This window comes from Peromyscus eremicus, chromosome X (assembly GCF_949786415.1).
Source record: "Peromyscus eremicus chromosome X, PerEre_H2_v1, whole genome shotgun sequence".
NCBI lineage: Eukaryota > Metazoa > Chordata > Mammalia > Rodentia > Cricetidae > Peromyscus > Peromyscus eremicus.
Window position 1 is genome coordinate 94,671,315 of NC_081439.1, and position 19,323 is coordinate 94,690,637.

General features: G+C 38.3%; 1 protein-coding gene across 3 annotated transcripts in view; it reads right to left on the minus strand.

Moving 5' to 3' along the window:
* The window catches only part of Lrch2 (leucine rich repeats and calponin homology domain containing 2), a 92,724-nt gene that overhangs the window by 46,715 nt on the left and 26,686 nt on the right, over positions 1-19,323 (minus strand). For all 3 annotated transcript variants that reach the window (XM_059250888.1, XM_059250885.1, XM_059250886.1), the window contains exons 2-5: positions 11,326-11,470; positions 8,438-8,564; positions 3,332-3,437; positions 3,113-3,249 (exon numbers count right to left, since the gene is read on the minus strand). In XM_059250888.1, the coding sequence (XP_059106871.1) occupies positions 3,113-3,249; positions 3,332-3,437; positions 8,438-8,564; positions 11,326-11,470 (515 nt within the window). The remainder of the gene's footprint in view (positions 1-3,112; positions 3,250-3,331; positions 3,438-8,437; positions 8,565-11,325; positions 11,471-19,323) is intronic.

Sequence of the window (19,323 nt, forward strand, 5' to 3'; positions counted from 1 at the left end):
TAACCAAGTCAGTCCAAACGACTTAAGACTCACTGGGAATAGTATCTATCCCTAGTGAATGAACTAGCTTTTTGGAGCCCATTACCTATGGTGGGTGTCCCTTGCTCCGCCTTCATGCAGGGGGTAGGGTCTTGAACCTGCCTCAACTGAATGTACTAGGCTTTGCTAACTCCCCATAGGAGGCCTTTCCTTTTCAGGGGAGGGGATGTGGGATGGGCTGTGGGAAGGCTAGGGGATGGAGTGGAAGGAGGGATGAGAGGGGATCTGTGGTTGGTATGTAAAATGAATACAAAATTTCTTAATTAAAAAAAAGAAAAAAAACTCACTCAATAGAGGGGAATTCGTGCTTGCCAGTGTAAATTTAACCAATTATCCATGACTGAGGAGCCCATGGAAAGTAGGAGAGAACCAACTACTGCAAGTTACCTAAACCAGTATAATCTCTACTGAATTACAAATATTTATCCTTACAACCACAAATAAGTGTAGCTCCCATCCCTCATTAAAGGCCTTTTTGCAGTTGGTAGAGATCATTAAAGAAAGCCACAACTACAGGGAACCCTGTGGAAGAGGAGGTAGGAAGATTGTAAGAGCCAAAAGGGATGGGAGACACCCTTCTGAACAAGGCCCTCTAAACACAGCAGAACCAATGCACATATGAATTCACAGAGACTGTGTCAGCATGCACAGGGCCTGCACAGGTCTAAGCCAGACAGAGTCCAGTGCTGAGAAGGGAAGTAGATACAAACTCCAATCCCTAACCCAGAAGCTGTCTCCAATTGATAACTACTTGCAAAGGAAAAATTAGTTTCTCTAATTGGCGACTCACTGGGTATATAAATCACTTTGAAGGCCAGGCCCCAGGCCCAGAAGTAGACACCAACTTGAAATAAACTCAATGAAATTTTTTGGAAGATTTTTTTTCTTTTCTTTTTTCTCATAATGCTTTGTCTGGCCATTTTCTTTTTTCTTTCCTTTTTTTTCTTTTCTTACCATACAGGTCCTTTATTTATTTATTATTGTTTCTGATTTTGTGTTTCTAGGAAATTTCAGTGTGTATGGGTATGTGTGTGTGTGTGTGTGTGTGTGTGTGTGTATGTGTGTGTATGCATGTCTCTATATATATATGTGTTTCTTGTGCTTTTTTTGACTCTACTTTTCTGTTTATTTGCTTGCTTGTTTGGTCCTATTCAGGTTTGTTTATTTTTATTTTAACTTATTTTATTATTTTTAGATGCCTGTTTGTTTTCTAATGAGAGACAGCAAGAAAGGATGTGGATTTGAATGTGTGGAAAGGTGAGGAGGACCTGGGAGTTGGTGGAGGGAGAACCACCAGAATATATTGTATGAAAAAAATCTATTTGCAATAAAAAGGAAGGAAAAAAGAAAGCCACAATTGGTCAAAATGCAGATATCATCTGGATGCTCAGCCCCTACAGACACATATGCAGCATAGCTCCTAGACTTAAGGCTCAAAAACATCACAGAACAGGGGAATCAAAGGTTGTAAGAGGCAGAGGACCCAGACAGCTGCTGGGAGATAGTCTCTTCTGATAAAAAAGCAAGCAAGAAAAAAAAAAGAAGACACGATGGGGAGTAAGTGGATATTGGAGGAGGGAGAGGGAGGAGTGGGGGTGAATTTGAATATGATCAAGACACATTGTATGAAATTTTCTAAAAATAAATGTATAAAAAAGAAAACTATTTATTCTCTTTGTAATGAATGCAACGTATCATTATTAAAAGAAAAAAGGCACTTCTTCACATGCCAATGACCAAAGCTTGGAGGTAGGAGGAACTGTTGTGCCCCTCAGGCAAATCTGTGCCTCATATGTGGAGGCACTAGTTACCACTATTCCACCTAGTTTACCAGTTTCAAATTCCTGCTGTCTGCTTCTCATGATTCTCTTTCTTCTCCTGAGTTTATATCTTATGTTATTCTTTATTGTTTTAGTGGAATACTTGTGGCTTTAATACTCATTATATTAAAAACTAAAATTAATGTTTTCCATTTGTATCTTTTTATGGCATAATTCTATCTCAGTAATAAAAATATCCTGGAAGGGATATGTAGCTAGTCTTCCTTATGTGAGATATGTTTCCTCAGGCAAAGCACTCTTGGTCCTGCAGACTGCCTATCTTAACGCCCAGCATGTAATTTTCCTAGAAGAACTCTAATTCCAACCCACATATCAATACCCATTACACCAATAGCCCAACAACAAATACCAAGAAAATGTATACCTGAGAGAGTTCAGAATCTTTCTTTTTAAAATAACATTTACAATCAGAACTACAAATTCACACAGAGAAAGGGTGATTCTAGGTTTTCCAAATGATTTTCTATAACCTACACTAAAACTATTATCAAAGTAAAAAAAAAAAAAGTCTCTAACAGGGCATGGTGGCATAGATTTCCAAGTCCATCATTTGATAGGTAGAGGCACAAGGAGGATCAAAATGCATAGCCATCTTGCCAGGCAATGATGGTGCACACCTTTAATTCCACCACTTGAGAGGCAGAGTCAGGTGAATATCCATGAGTTTGAGGCCAGCCTGGACTACAGAGTGAGTTCCAGGACAGCCAGGGCTACACAAAGAAACCCTGTCTCAAAAAACAAAAAAAAAAAAAATTCATAGCCATACACCACACAGAAAGATTGACACCAGCATAAAGATACATGAGATTATCTTAAAATCAAACCAAACAAAAAAATATCAGGTCCTGTGCTCATTGCATGAGTTGGCTGTTTGAAACCTGGGGCCTATGCAGGGTCGCTTGGCTCGGCCTGGGAGGAGGGGACTGGACCTGCCTGAACTGAGTCTACCAGGTTGATCTCAGTCCTCGTGGGAGGCTTTGCCCTGGAGGAGGTGGGAATGGGGGGAAGGTGAGTGGGGCGGGAGGGGGGAGAACAAGGGAATCCATGGCTGATATGTAGAACTGAATTGTATTGCAAAATAAAAAAAAATACCAAGTGTCAGTTCTTAGAAAAACTCTACATAATGCCATGTAAAAGACAACACTGACTCATATGATACTGTTTTTAAATTTAATAAACATAAAATCATGATAAAACTGAAAAGAAAGAAGTATCATATGCTTATTACAAACCTGTGCTGGCGGTACTTGCAATGGATTGTTATCCAAAATTATTACTTGCAAATGATGCAGCTTCCTATAGCAAATAGGAATTTCAGTCACTTTATTACAGGAGAAATCCAACTTGACTAAGGGGAGATCTCCTAATTCTGTTCAGAAATGAAAAAAAATAAGTTAAATGCTGTATGGTCACTCTCTTACTCTAGTAAGTGAAAATAGTGAATATCTTACCATCTGGCAAAACATGAAGATTATTTCTTCTTATATTTAACTCTTTAAGGGAATGTAATTTTCCCATTTGTTGGGGAAGAACCTGAATTTCATTGCAGCTAATGTCCTAAGGAAAACAAGAAAGCAAAGTGATATCAAATTTAAAAATACAAATATATTTTCAATTTTAAAATTTAAAATTTTAAAGTAGCAAAGTTACTTCTAATATCCTTTTCTGGCAGAGCTTTATTTGTATTAGATCATAAGCCAATACACCACAGTCAATAAAAAATTCTACACAAAAATTTGAGATTAGTTTTAATAAGTACATAAGCAAAACTCTGAACTAAAGAACAACTTTGTCCATTGAAATTAGAATAATGAGTCAAATGTTCAAGCAGAGATAAAACACTATGGATAACTATCAAACAACTTAAATAATCTGCCAATTATTATAGTTTATTTCAGATAATTTAGGAGGATAAATGCCTCAAGAAAGTCAAGGATTTAGAGATGTGAATTACAGAACCAGACACCATAGTCATAATATGTTTAAATAAATTACTCTCTACAAAAGAGATAAGAATATGAAACGCTTACAAGCACATATTTTGTAGTCCAAATCCCACTCAAAGGTATCCAAAGGAATTAGAATCTGAAGTCTTTCATGGTTATAAAAATATAACCCTGATTTAATGCTCACTCATTTAAAGAACTTTTGGAAAAAATGATCATATGGAAATCTATTACTGTAGAAGCTTCTTTAAATACAGCTAGATACAGATAAATTCACATGTATACATAAAGAGTTAAAATGGAGTCACCCAATAACAGGTCAACAATGCTCCTTTTAGACTCCATTCATTATCAAATAAAAAGGCCAGTGCCAGGAATGGGCTACTTCTTTGAGAATTTTTGGCCAGTGAGGGCCTAAAGACCCACAAATATTACAGGCTCTTGCTGTTGCCATTGGCTATCCTCAAACATCGACAGAAAGACCTTTTGCTGAAGATACCAACTACTTGAGACACCAGGACATGGAGAAATCAAGCTGGTACTCACCTGGAAGCTTCATCATTACTAGCTAGCTTTCATAGTTCTAAAAGGTTCTATGCATGTTACCAGAAGAGAAAAGAAAGCATCAATATTACCCAGCTATAAACCCTGTGAACTACCATAATGACTGGCCTGCCATTGGTGCAATCATGGCATGAACAACATGGGGCTAAAACAACAACTCCTTGGTAGACTTTAATGCCTGCTCCACAAGATGAAACTCATACCTGGTACCACTATCAGACCAATAACTTGTGGCTAGGCAGGTCATAGCTCCTAGGAGACAACCTACGACTATTCTGCTATTTGAACACAGCATTAAACTGACTTGTAGCATGAATCTTAAAAGGTCTTATTAATAAAATCAAACCCAGAGCTAGGTATTGGGGTGAATTCTGGAAGATCAGAGAGACAGAACAAGCCACAGCCACCTCACCTTGCCACTTCCTCAGCTGATCCTGTTTCCTCAAACTGGAAGCCTCTGTGTCCTCATCCAGAATTAATCTCAGCTGAACTGCTGCTAAAAGCCTAAAAGCTTAACCAGCTCTAATTCCTGGTTTTCATGCCTTATATACCTTTCTGCTTTCTGCCATCACTTTCTGGGATTAAAGGTGTGAGTCACCATGCCTGGCTGTTTCCAGTGTGGCTTTAAACTCACAGAGATCCAGATGGATCTCTGCCTCCCAAGTGATAGGATTAAAGGCGTGTGTGTACCATTTTCTGGCTTCTATGTCTATCTAGTGGCTGTTCTGTTCTCTGACCCCCAATAAGTTTATTAGGGTGCACAATATTTTGGGGAACACACTATTCACCACACTGACTCCTTAAGATTTATTATTATACACATAGATTAGTGCATTTTTCAACCCTGAGAAAAGCTTCTGTTAAAGGTAGACTATTAACACAGAGTCCTATAACTACTAAGGGTACAGAGAATAAGAAGCCCTAAAGTGGACATCTATACCACACCCTCTCCTTCGAAGGCTCGGAGATCGTTGTGGAAGATGGTGTGGAATGATTAAGGATGAGCACAAGAAAAAAGTGTTTTCCTATACAGAACAGAAGTTGCACATGTGACCCCACAACAATTGTGACAGTTTCCACAAGACCTGTGCAAGCTCAAGCAAGACAGATGCCAGAATGGAGAGGAGAAATGAGCAGGAAGTCCCACCCTTAGCTGAGGAGTTCTTGGAAACCATGTTAGTTTACTTTGAGCGTATCATCCAGAATATATGGATGTGGATGCTTATTTATCATAATTGCACTAAGAGTTTTGAGCTATTCAAAACATCCCTGGATTATGTGTTTTCCAAAAGTAGCTATCTCCTGAGAACTATGAACTGTGGAAGAAATTAAGCCATTGTAGACAATTTTTAAAAGCCACATAATAAAACCACTTAAAGAAATCCTAACAATCTGCTTCACATCAAAGTAGGAAAATATCCAAAAGAACAGCTTCAACTTAAATGAGATGAAAGTGCACTATGAACACTGTTTACCTTGCAGCATGAAGAATTCATATGGCTGTTTTGTAACATTGTTTATGAACTACTGGGTATTAACGAAATCCTGCATAATTACATGATTTATAGTATGCAACAAATGAGACAAAACTTATTAGTAGAAACTACAAATCCAGTTATCATTAATTTTTATTTTATTTATAAAGAGATACTTATGCTTATTACTATACAGTTATTTTCTTATATTAGAAAGACTGAAAGTTTAAAGTATCATAGTATATGAACAATATTTAATTTTTAATTTTTTTCCACACTGATACTGTATATAAAATGCCTTATCTATTGATAAGTCAATGTAAAAAATTAAAAGAAACCAAACTTCTGGCATGATAAAAATCATGGAATTAAACCAGGGGTATACATTCATGCAGAATGTTGTTGAAACCTATTCTGTACCATTTATTAAAGCTGAGAACTTTTTAGTATCTTTTAATTTTTAATTTTTCTAAATTCCTCGTTATATACCTATGAGTTATTCTTACATAAAGAAAAAAAGATGAATGTATTTGTATTAAGGATTAATTGAAAATTTCCATAGGGTTAGCTAATTATAGTCACTTTCTATTGTATATGGACTCCTGATGTTTTTCATTTCTATTACACGGGAACTTCCTTGTTTGAGTATATTTACTAAAAGTTTTTGTGTTGTTTGTTTGTTTGTTTTAAAGACTGTAGTCAACTGTACTCCAGTGGAAGGCCACTCACCCAAGAATATATATGCAGCATAAACTGACCTGGATGGGTTTTTACATTTTTTTAAAGCTGGGTAGATTGGAGGGGGTCAGGGGGCAGTTGGGAAAAGCAGTGAATATTATCAAAATATATTATACGAAATTTTCAAAGTACTGATAAATATGATTTAAAAAGAAAGTTATGAAAACTGTGGAATAGAGCACCTGCTAAAATTTGGTTCTCAAAATCTAATATTTAATTGCATTAGTAAATCAACGTAATTCAAATTAAATAAATGGAACACACAAAAAAGAGATTCAAAAATAAATAAATAAATAAATAAAATAAAATAAAAAGAAAGAAAAACCAAAAACAACAACGATCTCTGTGAGTTCGAGGCCAGCCTGGTCTCCAAAGCGAGTTCCAGGAAAGACGCAAAGCTACACAGAGAAACCCTGTCTCGAAAAAACCAAAAAAAAAAAAAAAAGAAAAAAGAAAAAAGAGATTCATTGAAACAAAGTTAATAGGGATGTTTTATCTTAAAAAAAAAAACAGGCCTAAAATTTCAGTAGAATACAAATATTTGAGGGAAGAGAAGTTGTACATTTCTTCACACAGTGGCCAAGGTCAATAGAAAAAGCTAACAGGAGCATTATTTTGGTTCAAAACAATAAAAATTACTAACAAATAGAATTCTAAAAAAGAGAATTAGAGGAGGTTCAAATATACCCAGAGAACTGTCCTTCTTGGAAATACACAGGTAGCATTAGGAAGTGACTGTATTTGGTCATTTCTAAGATCTTTTCTAACCGCAAACGTCTATGTCTCTAAAGAGTAAAGAGAAACTGAACATGAAGTGATTCCTTAGCACACAATCCTGACATTTCTGATTAATATACATTGTTATAACAATATGTTTCCATTATAAAATTGTAAATAAGTTTTAAAGGAAAATTTCTGGTCCTTGAGAAATAATAAAGTCCTACTTAAAAAAATCCTAAAGTACCTATTTATTGGGAAAGCTTTACCTTAATACAAAACAGAAAATAAAAATAAACAGCATGGCACAGGGTAAAACTGAAGTAATACAAATACATGAAAAGAGTTCAATGCTTGAGCACTCTATGTTTTGCTCTGGAAGTTCAATGTCCTTTAAAAATCTAGAACGTTAATATTCAGAGGTGTTATATTAATTTCCACAATCAATTGCATATAATTGCCTCTTTACATTTACTATGGTCCTAAAAGTGTTATAAATTCATGTGCGCATATTAATTGAAGAAAGTTGTTTTGTTAATTCTACTTCTGTTTGTGAGCACCCTATGCTTTACCTTTTAGAAACTGATTATTTGCTCATTTGTTTGTTTTGGTGAAATGGGGTCTCAATATGCTACCTGGCTTGATGTAAAAACTCCTATGCTCAAATGATTATCCTCCCTCCCCTTGAGTAGCTGGAGATAATGGCATGCACCACCAGCACACACAGCTGCATTCTCTACTTTTAACACTACGTTCTAACTCTCCCCATCAGCTCCATAAAACATTAGAAATAACTCATTTCCTTAAGAACTTCTCCGTCCACAATATAAGTGAATAAATATTAATTCACTTGAAACATGTTACTGAAAGCTTGTAACTGAGCTTCCTAAAGTGTCTACGACTGAGATTCCTCAAACTTTTGTTGTTCTTGGCTGGGAGCTAAAATCAGACATAAATAAATGCACCTGAAATTGATACCCAACAGAATTTACACATATATCAAGTTATCAATTTTTCTTAATTACAGTGAAATTCCACAAAGTAATGAGTACAATTCCAAAATGAAAAGGTATATATTATATGCAGCGTATATAATTTTATACAATATTTTACTCACCAGCTCCATCAAATCTTTTAATTTTCCAATTTCTTCTGGAATGGATACCAGTTTATTGTTGCTCACAACCAAAACTTTAAGGGGAAGGTCAAATAGGTATTTTGGCAATGTTGATAAAAGATTTCGACTGAAAAAAATTAAGAAAGTCTCGTTGTGAAAAGTATGTCTGAATCTTGATGTTAGGATAAAAAGTACAAACCGCCGGGCGGTGGTGGCACACGCCTTTAATCCCAGCACTCGGGAGGCAGAGCCAGGTGGATCTCTGTGAGTTCGAGGCCAGCCTGGGCTACCAAGTGAGTTCCAGGAGAGGCGCAAAGCTACACAGAGAAACCCTGTCTCGAAAAACCAAAAACAAAGAACAAAAAAGTACAAACCATCTCAACAATAAATCATAAGCATTCACTAACAAGTACCATTTATTGAGTGTATCCTGTCGTGCAGTGTCTCATCTTCACATTAACCCAAGATAGATAATATTACCTTCAATATACAAATATGAAAAATGAAGGGTAAAGCTCACTAAGTGACTTGCCCATTGTAGCAGGGATTTAAACACAAGTTTGAGAGCAAAGACTCTGTTATTACATACGGTACTGCTCACACATGTCACCCATGCAATAACTCAGGATTTTTCTGAGCTAGAGAATGCCAGAATCTTCTTCTGGCTCATAATTTTAGCCCACTCAATACCTTCATAAGTCTAACCATGGAAAGGTTTTGAGGTGAATTTGCTGACGTGCTAAAAATGATGGAAGAAATTTATCTTTTAAAATCTCAGTAGCTTGGAGCATAGAGAGATGGCTCAGCACTTAGGGGTGTAGACTGCTGTTGCAGAGTACCCAAACTTCATTCCCAGCACCTGCATGGGGCAGTAAACCATCTCCTGTTAATTCCAGCTCCAGGGAATCTGACATCATCTTCTGGCCTCCACAAGCACTTACATGCACACCCACACAGAAACACGCATACATGTAATTAAAATAAAATTAATCTTTAAAAACACCAGTGGTTTTTAGATAGTTTGCACCACAACAGCCTGGTAGTGCTTTTATATCGGCTTAACATTAACGAAAAATTTCCTAGAGTACATTTAAATATAGCATCAACTAACATTTTATTGAGTACTTACTATGTGCCACTAAATGTTCAGAATAACTAACTTGAATTAACTCAACTGTCCACCACATCAACCTACTTTAGGAAAACACTCATCACGAGCCCCATTTTAAAAAGGAAAATAAATTACAATGAGAGTAAGTAAAACATTCCAAAGTTACACAGTTGATAAGGAGAGCCTGGGTTGAAAACTGGTCAATTTGGCTTTGGTATCCTTACCCTTCATGTTTTATACTCGAATGTTTCAAATGCAGACAGACTGACACAAAATATGCCAAAACCAAAAATATAGAAAAGACAACATTCCAATTATATACTAGCAAGCACTGACAAGCAATAAGCTATCATTGTTTCTCTATTTTTCAAATTAGCATTTAGAGACCTGTACCTAGCTCTTTATATAATGTATATAGGGACAAAAGCTCTGTGTTATTCAAGCAAGAATGGGGAGGTGAGACAAGATCCTTCACCCCATCTTATCTCTGCAGAGAATTTCCAGAAATACTAGGCTGGCTTTAAAGGGGGTTTTTGTTTGTTTGCTTGTTTTTGGTTTGTGTGTGTGTGTGTGTGTGTGTGTGTGTGTGTGTGTGTGTGTGTGTGTAACAAAAGGGAAGGACAATGCTCTTCAATTAGTAATCCTCAAAGGACTTCTGAAATGTATAGCATCCTATGTTCCAGTTAAAATTCTCCATATACTATACCTTTTTATGTAAGGAAACTGAATATTGATTGAATATTGGTGGACTTTAGTATTTTCAGGAATGTCATTCTCCCATGACACAGAAGAACATCTGAATGAACATATGGCTTTTTGCAAACAGCTTAACCCAGTTTTCTCATATGGAATATAGAAATAATATGACCTATCTCTTAATGATGTTGGAATCTTAAATGAGGTAATATAGGTCAAACACTTGCAATGATGCCTAGTACATAATAAACCCATATTAAGCATAAAATGGCTAGGGCTGTCATCCAGTGATAAAATGCTTGCCTAGCATGCACAACACCCTGGGTTGATCTTATCACTGAAAGAAAAAAAAAACATGTTAAGCACAAAGATGTTCTGTCATCTCATCCACTTGCAAACTTTCCAACCTTCCATCCCAATTTAACCATTCTTAAACTGGCAACATTACAAGTGATAAAACTTTACTTAAAATGCATTTCATTATAATGTTTGACTGTAACTAGAGTGCCATATAAGTGAATTCAGACAATTGGGCAACAAATGAGGAAAATATTTATGTTCTAAATCCTTCCTCTCAAAGTGAGATCTAATGACCAGCACACATGCAGATGAATTACCAAGAGACCTTTTAGAAAATGTAGGTCCCTCAGTAGACCTAACAGGATCCCCAGACAATTCTTGTGTACAAAACTTTGAGAAACATTGACTTAAAGAACAAGACCAAAAGCCTACAAAACAATTTGAGCATAAACAAAATACATTCCTTTACTATTAAAAGTGATTAAAGACTAAAAAAAACATTTTATTAAAAACTTACTATTACTATTATTATTAATTATTATTATTCATATTGATGAGTGTTTACCTGCATGTATGTATGTGCATCATGTATATTGCTGGTGCCTGAGGAGGCCAAAAGAGGTGATTGAATTCTGGGAAACTAGGTAAAGGTAGTTATGAGCCAATACGAGAATGCTGGGAACCAAACCCTGGTCCTCTGAAACCAGCAGCCTATTCTATTAACTGCTGAGCCAACTTTCTAGACCTGAAAATTTTTATTTTTAAACAATTGTTTGCTTACCTAATGTTAAGGTATGTTAACATCTGCAAATTCTTAATGGCTTCAGGAATGGTTTTGATACAATTATGATATAGGTTTAATGTTTCAAGTGGTGCAAATAACCACACATCTGAAGGAATTTCTGTAAAGCGATTTCTGGAAAGATCTGAAAAACAAAAACAATTTTGAGTAACATGTATACACCGTTTATATCCAGTAATAAACAGAACTATTTTCACTCAGAATCTAAGCAACTATTGAATATATTATAAATTAGTATTCACCACTATCTTGAAGAAAAACTATTTTAATATAGTGGTATAAAATGTTTATCAATAAATGTACTCTAAAATCATTTAAAAATCTGCTTCTAAATGTGTTGAAAATGCAAATTATGATATTTATCTTTAAATAAACCAATAGAGGGAGGCTATAGTTCAGTGGTAGAATACTTGACTAGTATGCACAAGACCATGGGCTCTATTCCCTGCAGTACATAAACACACACATACCACATAAAAAAGAAAAAGAAAAAAATTTGAAAAAAACAAGGACATCACATTGATAGACTGAAAAAATAACCAGAAAGATTTCATTTCTCCACATCAATACAATAGATTCTTTTGGATAAATACTTGTTGTTGGAGATTATGTTGAGCACTATAATAGTAGCCTATCCACACTCTAGCCCTGACTGCCAAACAATCAAACAAACAAACAACAACAAAACGTAAAATACAAGTGGTTCTCAGCTACCTAGGTAATTATCAAATCAGTTGCCTTATGGAAATAATATTGTTTGTCCTAGTTTATTATACTTAATTGGCTTCAAAGATAAGAATCTTCAGAAAAGGATTATCTATATCAGGAGAACATTTACAGTCCAGACAGGCCCACCATTTGTAATGTCCTCATCAGGAAAACAATCTCCTATCAATAGTGCTCAATATGCTCACTGTGAGGGAAGAAACCTGTATTCATCAACAGTGAATTCCCTCTTCAGAACATTAATATGTACGTATTAATACAAATGGACAAAGAAAGTGGAGGCAGAGGTAAAGAGCTGATTCACATTACCATCTAGTGTAAAATTTTATCATTAGCTAAGGAATCTTGAACTATTAATTTCTAACTATATAATATGAAAATTTACTTAGATTAATCTCGCCGTAAGATTCTTAATAATTAAAGAAATTATAGAATTACTAAAAACCAAACTCTGAACACTATCTGGATACCAAAGTATGAAGCAAAGAGGGAAAATGAAGTCATCATACTTTATATATATGAATTTCCCTCTTACTCTTTTTTTGAGACAGATTTTTCTCTGTCTAAAAGTCCTAGTTGTCCTGGAACTGGCTTTGTAGACCAGGTTGCCTTTGAACTCACAAAGATACTCCCATCTCTGCCTCCCCAGTGCTGAGATTAAAGGTGTGTGCCAGCACACCTGGCTCCTCTTATTCTTGTAACTTCAGAATCTTAGAAGTTAAAGTTATACTTTACAATTAATTTGACATTCTAATGATAGAATTATGCTCAGTAGATTCCTCTGTACATCATCTCGTATGAATTACTAATAAATAATTCAACGGTCCCAGAGATAAGTAATAGTATTTTGAAAGAAGACAGCAAACCTAAAAAGAGAAAATGGATAGAATTTGTAATATATTTAGCATTGGCACATAATGGGGAAGGATAAGGAATGAGTAATGTGGACTAGTAAGAATTAAGAATCAGAGATAGCCAGAGGATTCTAGCCTACCCTTTTATTGGTACTGCCCAACATCAGTGGAAGTGGAACCAGATTTTTGTTGCAAATGCTACAGGTGGGATCTTTTTCTTTTTGAAGAAAATATATAATGAACATTATCTGATTACTAATCTCAAACATGATGTTTCCGATGAATAAATAAAATTAGAAGTTATAGGAATGTCGTTAATGCCACAAAACCATAGAACCAAAAAAATGTCACTTAACCTCAGAGTATTAAGAGAGATCAAGACTGGCTGTCAGCTAGGCATTGGGGGTGCAAACATTTAATCCGAGTATGGCATAAACGGCATAACAAGTCTTATGACAAGGTGCATAAAATTAGACACAAACCTTTCTATCAAGGCTGGACCAGGCAACTCAATAGGAGGAAAATGGTCCTAAGTGCAGGCAACATATTCAGAGACAGCTCCACTCCCATTGTTAGCAGTCTCACAAACACCCCAGGCTAAACAACTACAGCATGTATGCAGAGGACCTAGTGCAGATCCATGCAGGCTCCGTGATTGCTCCTTTAGCCTCTGCAAGCCCCTAAAGCTGGCTGATCTAGTGCATATCTGCAGTACTAGATCTCTTAGGTGAGATGGAAGCAGAGACAAGGGAACCCCCAGGAGCTTGCAAGACAGATAGATACCCTGTAGTAAGCCACAGGAACTACAAGTAATCTTGTCTCAAATAAGGGGAAAAATGTGACCTGACACCTGAGGTTGTCCCATGACCTACACACACGTGCACAGTGACACATGTGTGCCTGCAGCCACATGAAAATGTACAGCACACACACATGCCCACAATATAAAAGCACAACAAAAATAAAAACAGACAAAAAGGGCTAGAAAAGTCTGCCATTGGTGGCACACGTTTAATCCCAGAACTTGGGAAGTAGAGGCAGGTGGATCTCTGAGGCCAGACTGGTCTACAGAGTGAGTTCCAAGACAGCCAAGGCTACACAGAGAAACCCTGTATCAAAAAACCAAAATAAAAAGTGCTAAGAAGAAAAAATAACATTATTTCTTCATTATAGAAATATAATTAAATTTTAACAGGTTGGAAATAAGTTATTGTTTTACATTTTCTTTTTTGGTTTTTACATATTCTTATATTATACAAGGGGATTTTAAAATCGGAATAATATTATTTAAAATATTTAGGTTAATTATTCAATATAATTGATTTAAGTGTGTTCATGACATTAAATAATAAGGATGTTTTTTAAATTTGTAAAGTATAGAATATTTTTAATATTAGTACTAATATTCTTTAAAATTTTAATGTTTTTTATTTTTATTTGATGAGTTGGAGTCTTATGTTATGGCCTAAGCTGTCCTGCAGCAGGCTGTGGCATAAGCTTGCCTCAAATGCATGATAATTCTTCTGCCTCATCCTCACAAACGCAAGGATTACAATTATGAGTCACCAAGACTGGTTCGGTCACAGACTCGGTCTTGAAAGTCCTAATCACATAGAGGTGATGACCAGAAATAACTGAGAGATAAATGAATGCACACTTGTGATTTGGTTTAGAATTATTTCCAGTTGTGTTGTAGCATGCCACGCTCTAACTGTCTCCTGCTTTGCTCTCCTCTCCTCCTTTTACTATGAATTCCGTTAAGATCTACGCTCTCTAAGCTATGAAGAGCTACCATTTATAGGTAGATCAGAGAGTTTAGGCTCTCTCAAACAACAGCTCTCCATGTTCATTGCTTTTTCCCTTCCAGCTTCATCAAAACCTGATGACTGAGGTTTTCTCACTTTTATCTGTTTAATTTTGGTGTTATACCTCAGAGTTCTTTTACTCTTATCCACATAGGAATCAAGGCAAAAACAACAGAGAAGTTTCCTTAATATTGGCCGCCACGAGTTACAGAGACTTAACAGTCTGGACTTTCAAACTCTGTGTCTTATTTACCTCTTAAGCACTGCGAGTTAGAGGCATATGGCTTCACAGTGTCAAAGCTTGAAGCGTATTGCTGTCAGTGTTGGTGGCATAAGCTTATTGTCCAGTGCATAGAACCAAAACCAGGGGTGAAAGTTACAGATTTGGAGTTTGGGTATCAGAAAGCTTGGGCTTTCACTCTTCACTGGCTTTCTCAAACGCTTCTTGCAACCAGGGATTTCAGTTCTTGAAATTTAGCTCCTATCTTTGGTTCTTCACAGCTTCCGCTCTTTCATCCACTCAGCTTTTCTGCCTCTGCATCTTGGTGATCTTTTACCTTCTCAATACTTCCATTATTCTTCTTAGCTTTTTGCAAGTTCAGCCCTTGGTTTCTCTCTAGAATTCTTCAGCTCTCTCCTAGTGGTGTTTCTTTGAACTTTAACACATCCAGCTCAGACTGCTTTGTCCATGATAAGGACTATTTGTGGGAAAAAGAATATTTTGGGGAAAAAGAGCGGTTGTTATGTCATGATGACAGGTTCACTGGTTTCCATGAGAGGTCCTGCGTGTTTGACAGTTGCATCCATGTTCAGAGCATTTAAGGACAAGGACAAAACTCTGGCAGTTTTCAGTCACACAGATGACTTGCCCACTCCTGTCTGCTTTTGCCCATTTGAATTAACTAAGTAACAGATTATGAACTGAGTTGGGCCTCAGCATCTCTTTTTGCCTAGAAAAGTTAGGAGGGTGATGGTATCCTGGAATGATGTTAGGTAGGAACCCTACAAAGGACATATTGGAGACAGATGCCAACCCAACGAAAAGAAGAAATATCTTAAGTAAAGGCTTGCCCAAATAAGTTTAGCCTGTTTTAGAATCCATGGAGAAGAAGAAGAAAAAAAAACAAGTGAGTTGGTAATGATGGCTGTCAGGGTTAGTCTAGGTGAAAGCAAAAAGGTCTTGAAACTCAGGTGGCAGTGGGGTATTGAAGAACATAGTTAATATCTAAAATAGTGAAATGTTGATTGGGTGTTATGAATAATCGTACTGAGGAGAGTGTGTGGGTTTGTGATAAGGTGTAGGGAAACAACAACCTCATCAATAACTCTAAGATCTTAAATTATATTATGGTAAGAGCCATCTGGCACTGAGATAAGGAGAATGGAAATTTTATATGGAAAGGGAATGGGGCTAAAGATATGAACATTCAGGAATGTGTAGTAATGTGTTAGAGTGCTTTAAAAGCTTTGACACTTATATGGGGAATAGGACAGGGGTTTAAATTTGATGAAAATGGAAGGAATATGAGAGACTCTGTCTGGGTTTGATGTATCCCAAGCAAAGAGGAAACCTGACCAGTTATTAAGTGGGAGATATTGGAGAGCAGAGAAGATGGATGGTCCTGGTGAACTTCCATTGGTTAGGGAACTGTGTTTGAGGTTAAATAGGGTACAGATGTAGTCTGGTCTCCAGCTTTTACATAACATTTCTTCTTAATAAAATAATTGGTCAGGAGGACAAGATTAGGAAGTCATGGCTATAGAACCAATCTCCAAGTAAAGAGGACAGGCCCAGCACCATGATGGATTGAGCAGGGCAGAGACCCATACGCAGGCCTACCCTGGTCTTTGAGGAGAAAATATGGGCCCATTCAGATGAGGTACTGTTATGGTGAGCAAATGTACGGTATGTTATAGGAGAGAGGGAGAGGTTCATTTCCTGTTGACAGAGGCATATCTGAAGAAGGGAACTAGGTAAGGAAAGGGCTGAGGTGGGTGGCTTGATTGCCACTCAGTGACACAGTGATGTCTGGGCCTGACCTGTTGCTGGGACCCATGCCTAGGTTCATGACCCTGATGCAGCCATGGTGTGTTGATGTCCAATGTCCCTGATACCACCAAAAGCAGAGAGAATAGAGTTGTACAGAGTTGATCCTGCCCCACACTGGCTGCAACACTAGGAAAACATCTCACTAGCTGAAGCACGCAGAAGAGAGGTCCCTACACCTCACCTGGGCAGCGTAGTAGAGCTGACACTGTTTGCAGGGGCATGAGTGAGCTGGCCCTGAGGCAAGAGAGTGAGAGAGCAGGATGCACCTCCTCTCATTTGCCATGTGGTTGCATGAGTGAGGGAAAGATGCCCTCCTCCCCTCACCCCTCGACACCTGCAGCAGGTGGGGGACCTGACCCAAATCCTCAGCAGCTGCAGCACTTGGGAGAATGGGCAGCACAGTAGAGTTGACCCTGTAGACAGGGACGCATACATGGTATGGCATCCCTTGTCTACAGTGTGGTGGGGTGGAGGTGAAAGAAAGGTGCCCTCCCCTCTTCCCCTACTGGCTCCAGCTGGTGAGGAAGCTGATCCCTTTATTCAGTAAAATTCAGGAAAGCAGGCCATGCACCCCTTCTGGGCAGCACAGCAGAGCAGTGACCCTGTTGATGAGGGTACAGGTGAGGCAGCCCCGAGAATATGAGCGTGGGAGACCTGGGCCCATCCCTTAGCTGCCATATGGCAACATGAGCAGGAAAGAGATGCATGCCCACCCCTATCATAGCCTGAGGCAGGTGGAAGAACTTGCCCTGAGGTCATAAGAACAGGAGAGCTGCTCCTGCCCCTCCACCAACTGCAACACTCAGGAGAGCAGATCCTGCACTTCGCCTGGGCAGCACAACAGAGCCAACCCTGTTGGAGGAGGTGTGGGTAAGCCAGCCCTGAAGTGGTGAGTGTGGGAGAGCTTTCCCCACTACTCATCTGCCATGCAGCGGTGTGGGACAGGGAGAGATGCCCCCCTTACCCCTTGGCCCTCACTGCCTGCAACTGATGAGGGAGCGGACCCTCCCCCTTATTCTTTGCAGTACTCAGGAAAGGGGACCCTGTTCCTCTCTTGGGCAGCACAGTAGAGCTGACCCAGTTGGCAGAGGTGTGGGTGAGCCAGCCCTGAAGTTGTGAGCATGGGAAAGCTGTCCCCATCACTAATCTGTCATGTGGTGGCATGGGTGGGGGAGAGATGCCCCCCTCATCAATGCCTGAGGCAGGTGGGAGAACTGTCCCCAGTACTCATTTGTCATGTAGCAGCATGGACAGGGGAGAGATCTCTGCCCCAGTCTCAGGTGGGAGAACTGGCCCTGAGGTCATAAGAAAAGTAGAGCTGTCCTTGCCCCTCATTAGCTGCAGCACTCTGGAGAGTGCCCCCTACACCTCCACTGGCAACACAGTAGAGCTGACTCTGAAGACACAGGTGTAAGAGAACCAACTGCAAAGATGTGAAAATGGGCGAACTGGCCCCGCTCCTTGTTGATTACTGCAAGGGATGAACTAGTCAGGGCAATGCTGGAGTACTCACCCAGGTGGTGAAGAGAGGGGAGAGCTGGTAGGCTGGCCAACCCTGCAACTATGCAGACCCAGAACCAGGGTGAAGTGGGTTTTTCCCCTTTTTTATATTAAATTTTTTTTGGGGGGGGGAGGTTGCAGGGGCAGAGGGTGGATTCGAGGAAATGGGAGATGGGTGGGAATGGGTTGCACGATGTGAAAGACACAAAGAATAAATTTAAAAAAAAAAAGAAAGTTAAAAAAAGAAAACAGGACAAAAAAGGAATGACCATTGGTTGAAAAAATGCATTGAAGAGCTAGAGAGATGGCTCAGAGGTTAAGAACACTGGCTGTTCTTCTAGGAGACCTGGGTTCAATTCCCAGCACCCACATGGTAGTTTACAACTGCCTGTAACTCCATCTCCAATGGATCTGACACTCACACAGACATAACTGCCGGCAAAATACAAAGGCCTAAAATAAAAATAAAAATAAAAATAAAAATAAATAAATAAATCATTGCTGGGCGGTGGTGGCGTACGCCTTTAATCCCAGCACTCAGGAGGCAGAGCCAGGCAGATCTCTGTGAGCTCGAGGCCAGCCTGGGCTACAGAGTGAGTTCCAGGAAAGGTGTAAAGCTACACAGAGAAAACCTGTCTCGAAAAACCAAAAAAAAAAAAAAAATGCCATTGACTTCAACCATCAAGATAGAAACCAGAATTGTGGCTTGAAAATTCAGGATCTTTATCCAAGAAAAAAATTATATCCTTATTTGAATGGTGAATGGTGAGAGCTACAATGAGCTTAGGCAACTGGATAGTCAAAAATGGGGTCTGTTTTGGCCCTGGCTTGTGTCAGTCAGTCTCCTGCAGGAAACCCAGAAGATCCATCATTGTAGAAACGTCCACCCCCTTGAGCCTTAGTCAGATTTTGGTGAGTTTGACACCCACTTCATTTGAGGAGGAGATAATTGTTCTTCTTATGTCTGACTTTTTTGTTTTGTTTTGTTTTGTTTTGTTTGTTTGTTTGTTTTTTTGTTTTTTTTTTCAAGACAGGGTTTCTC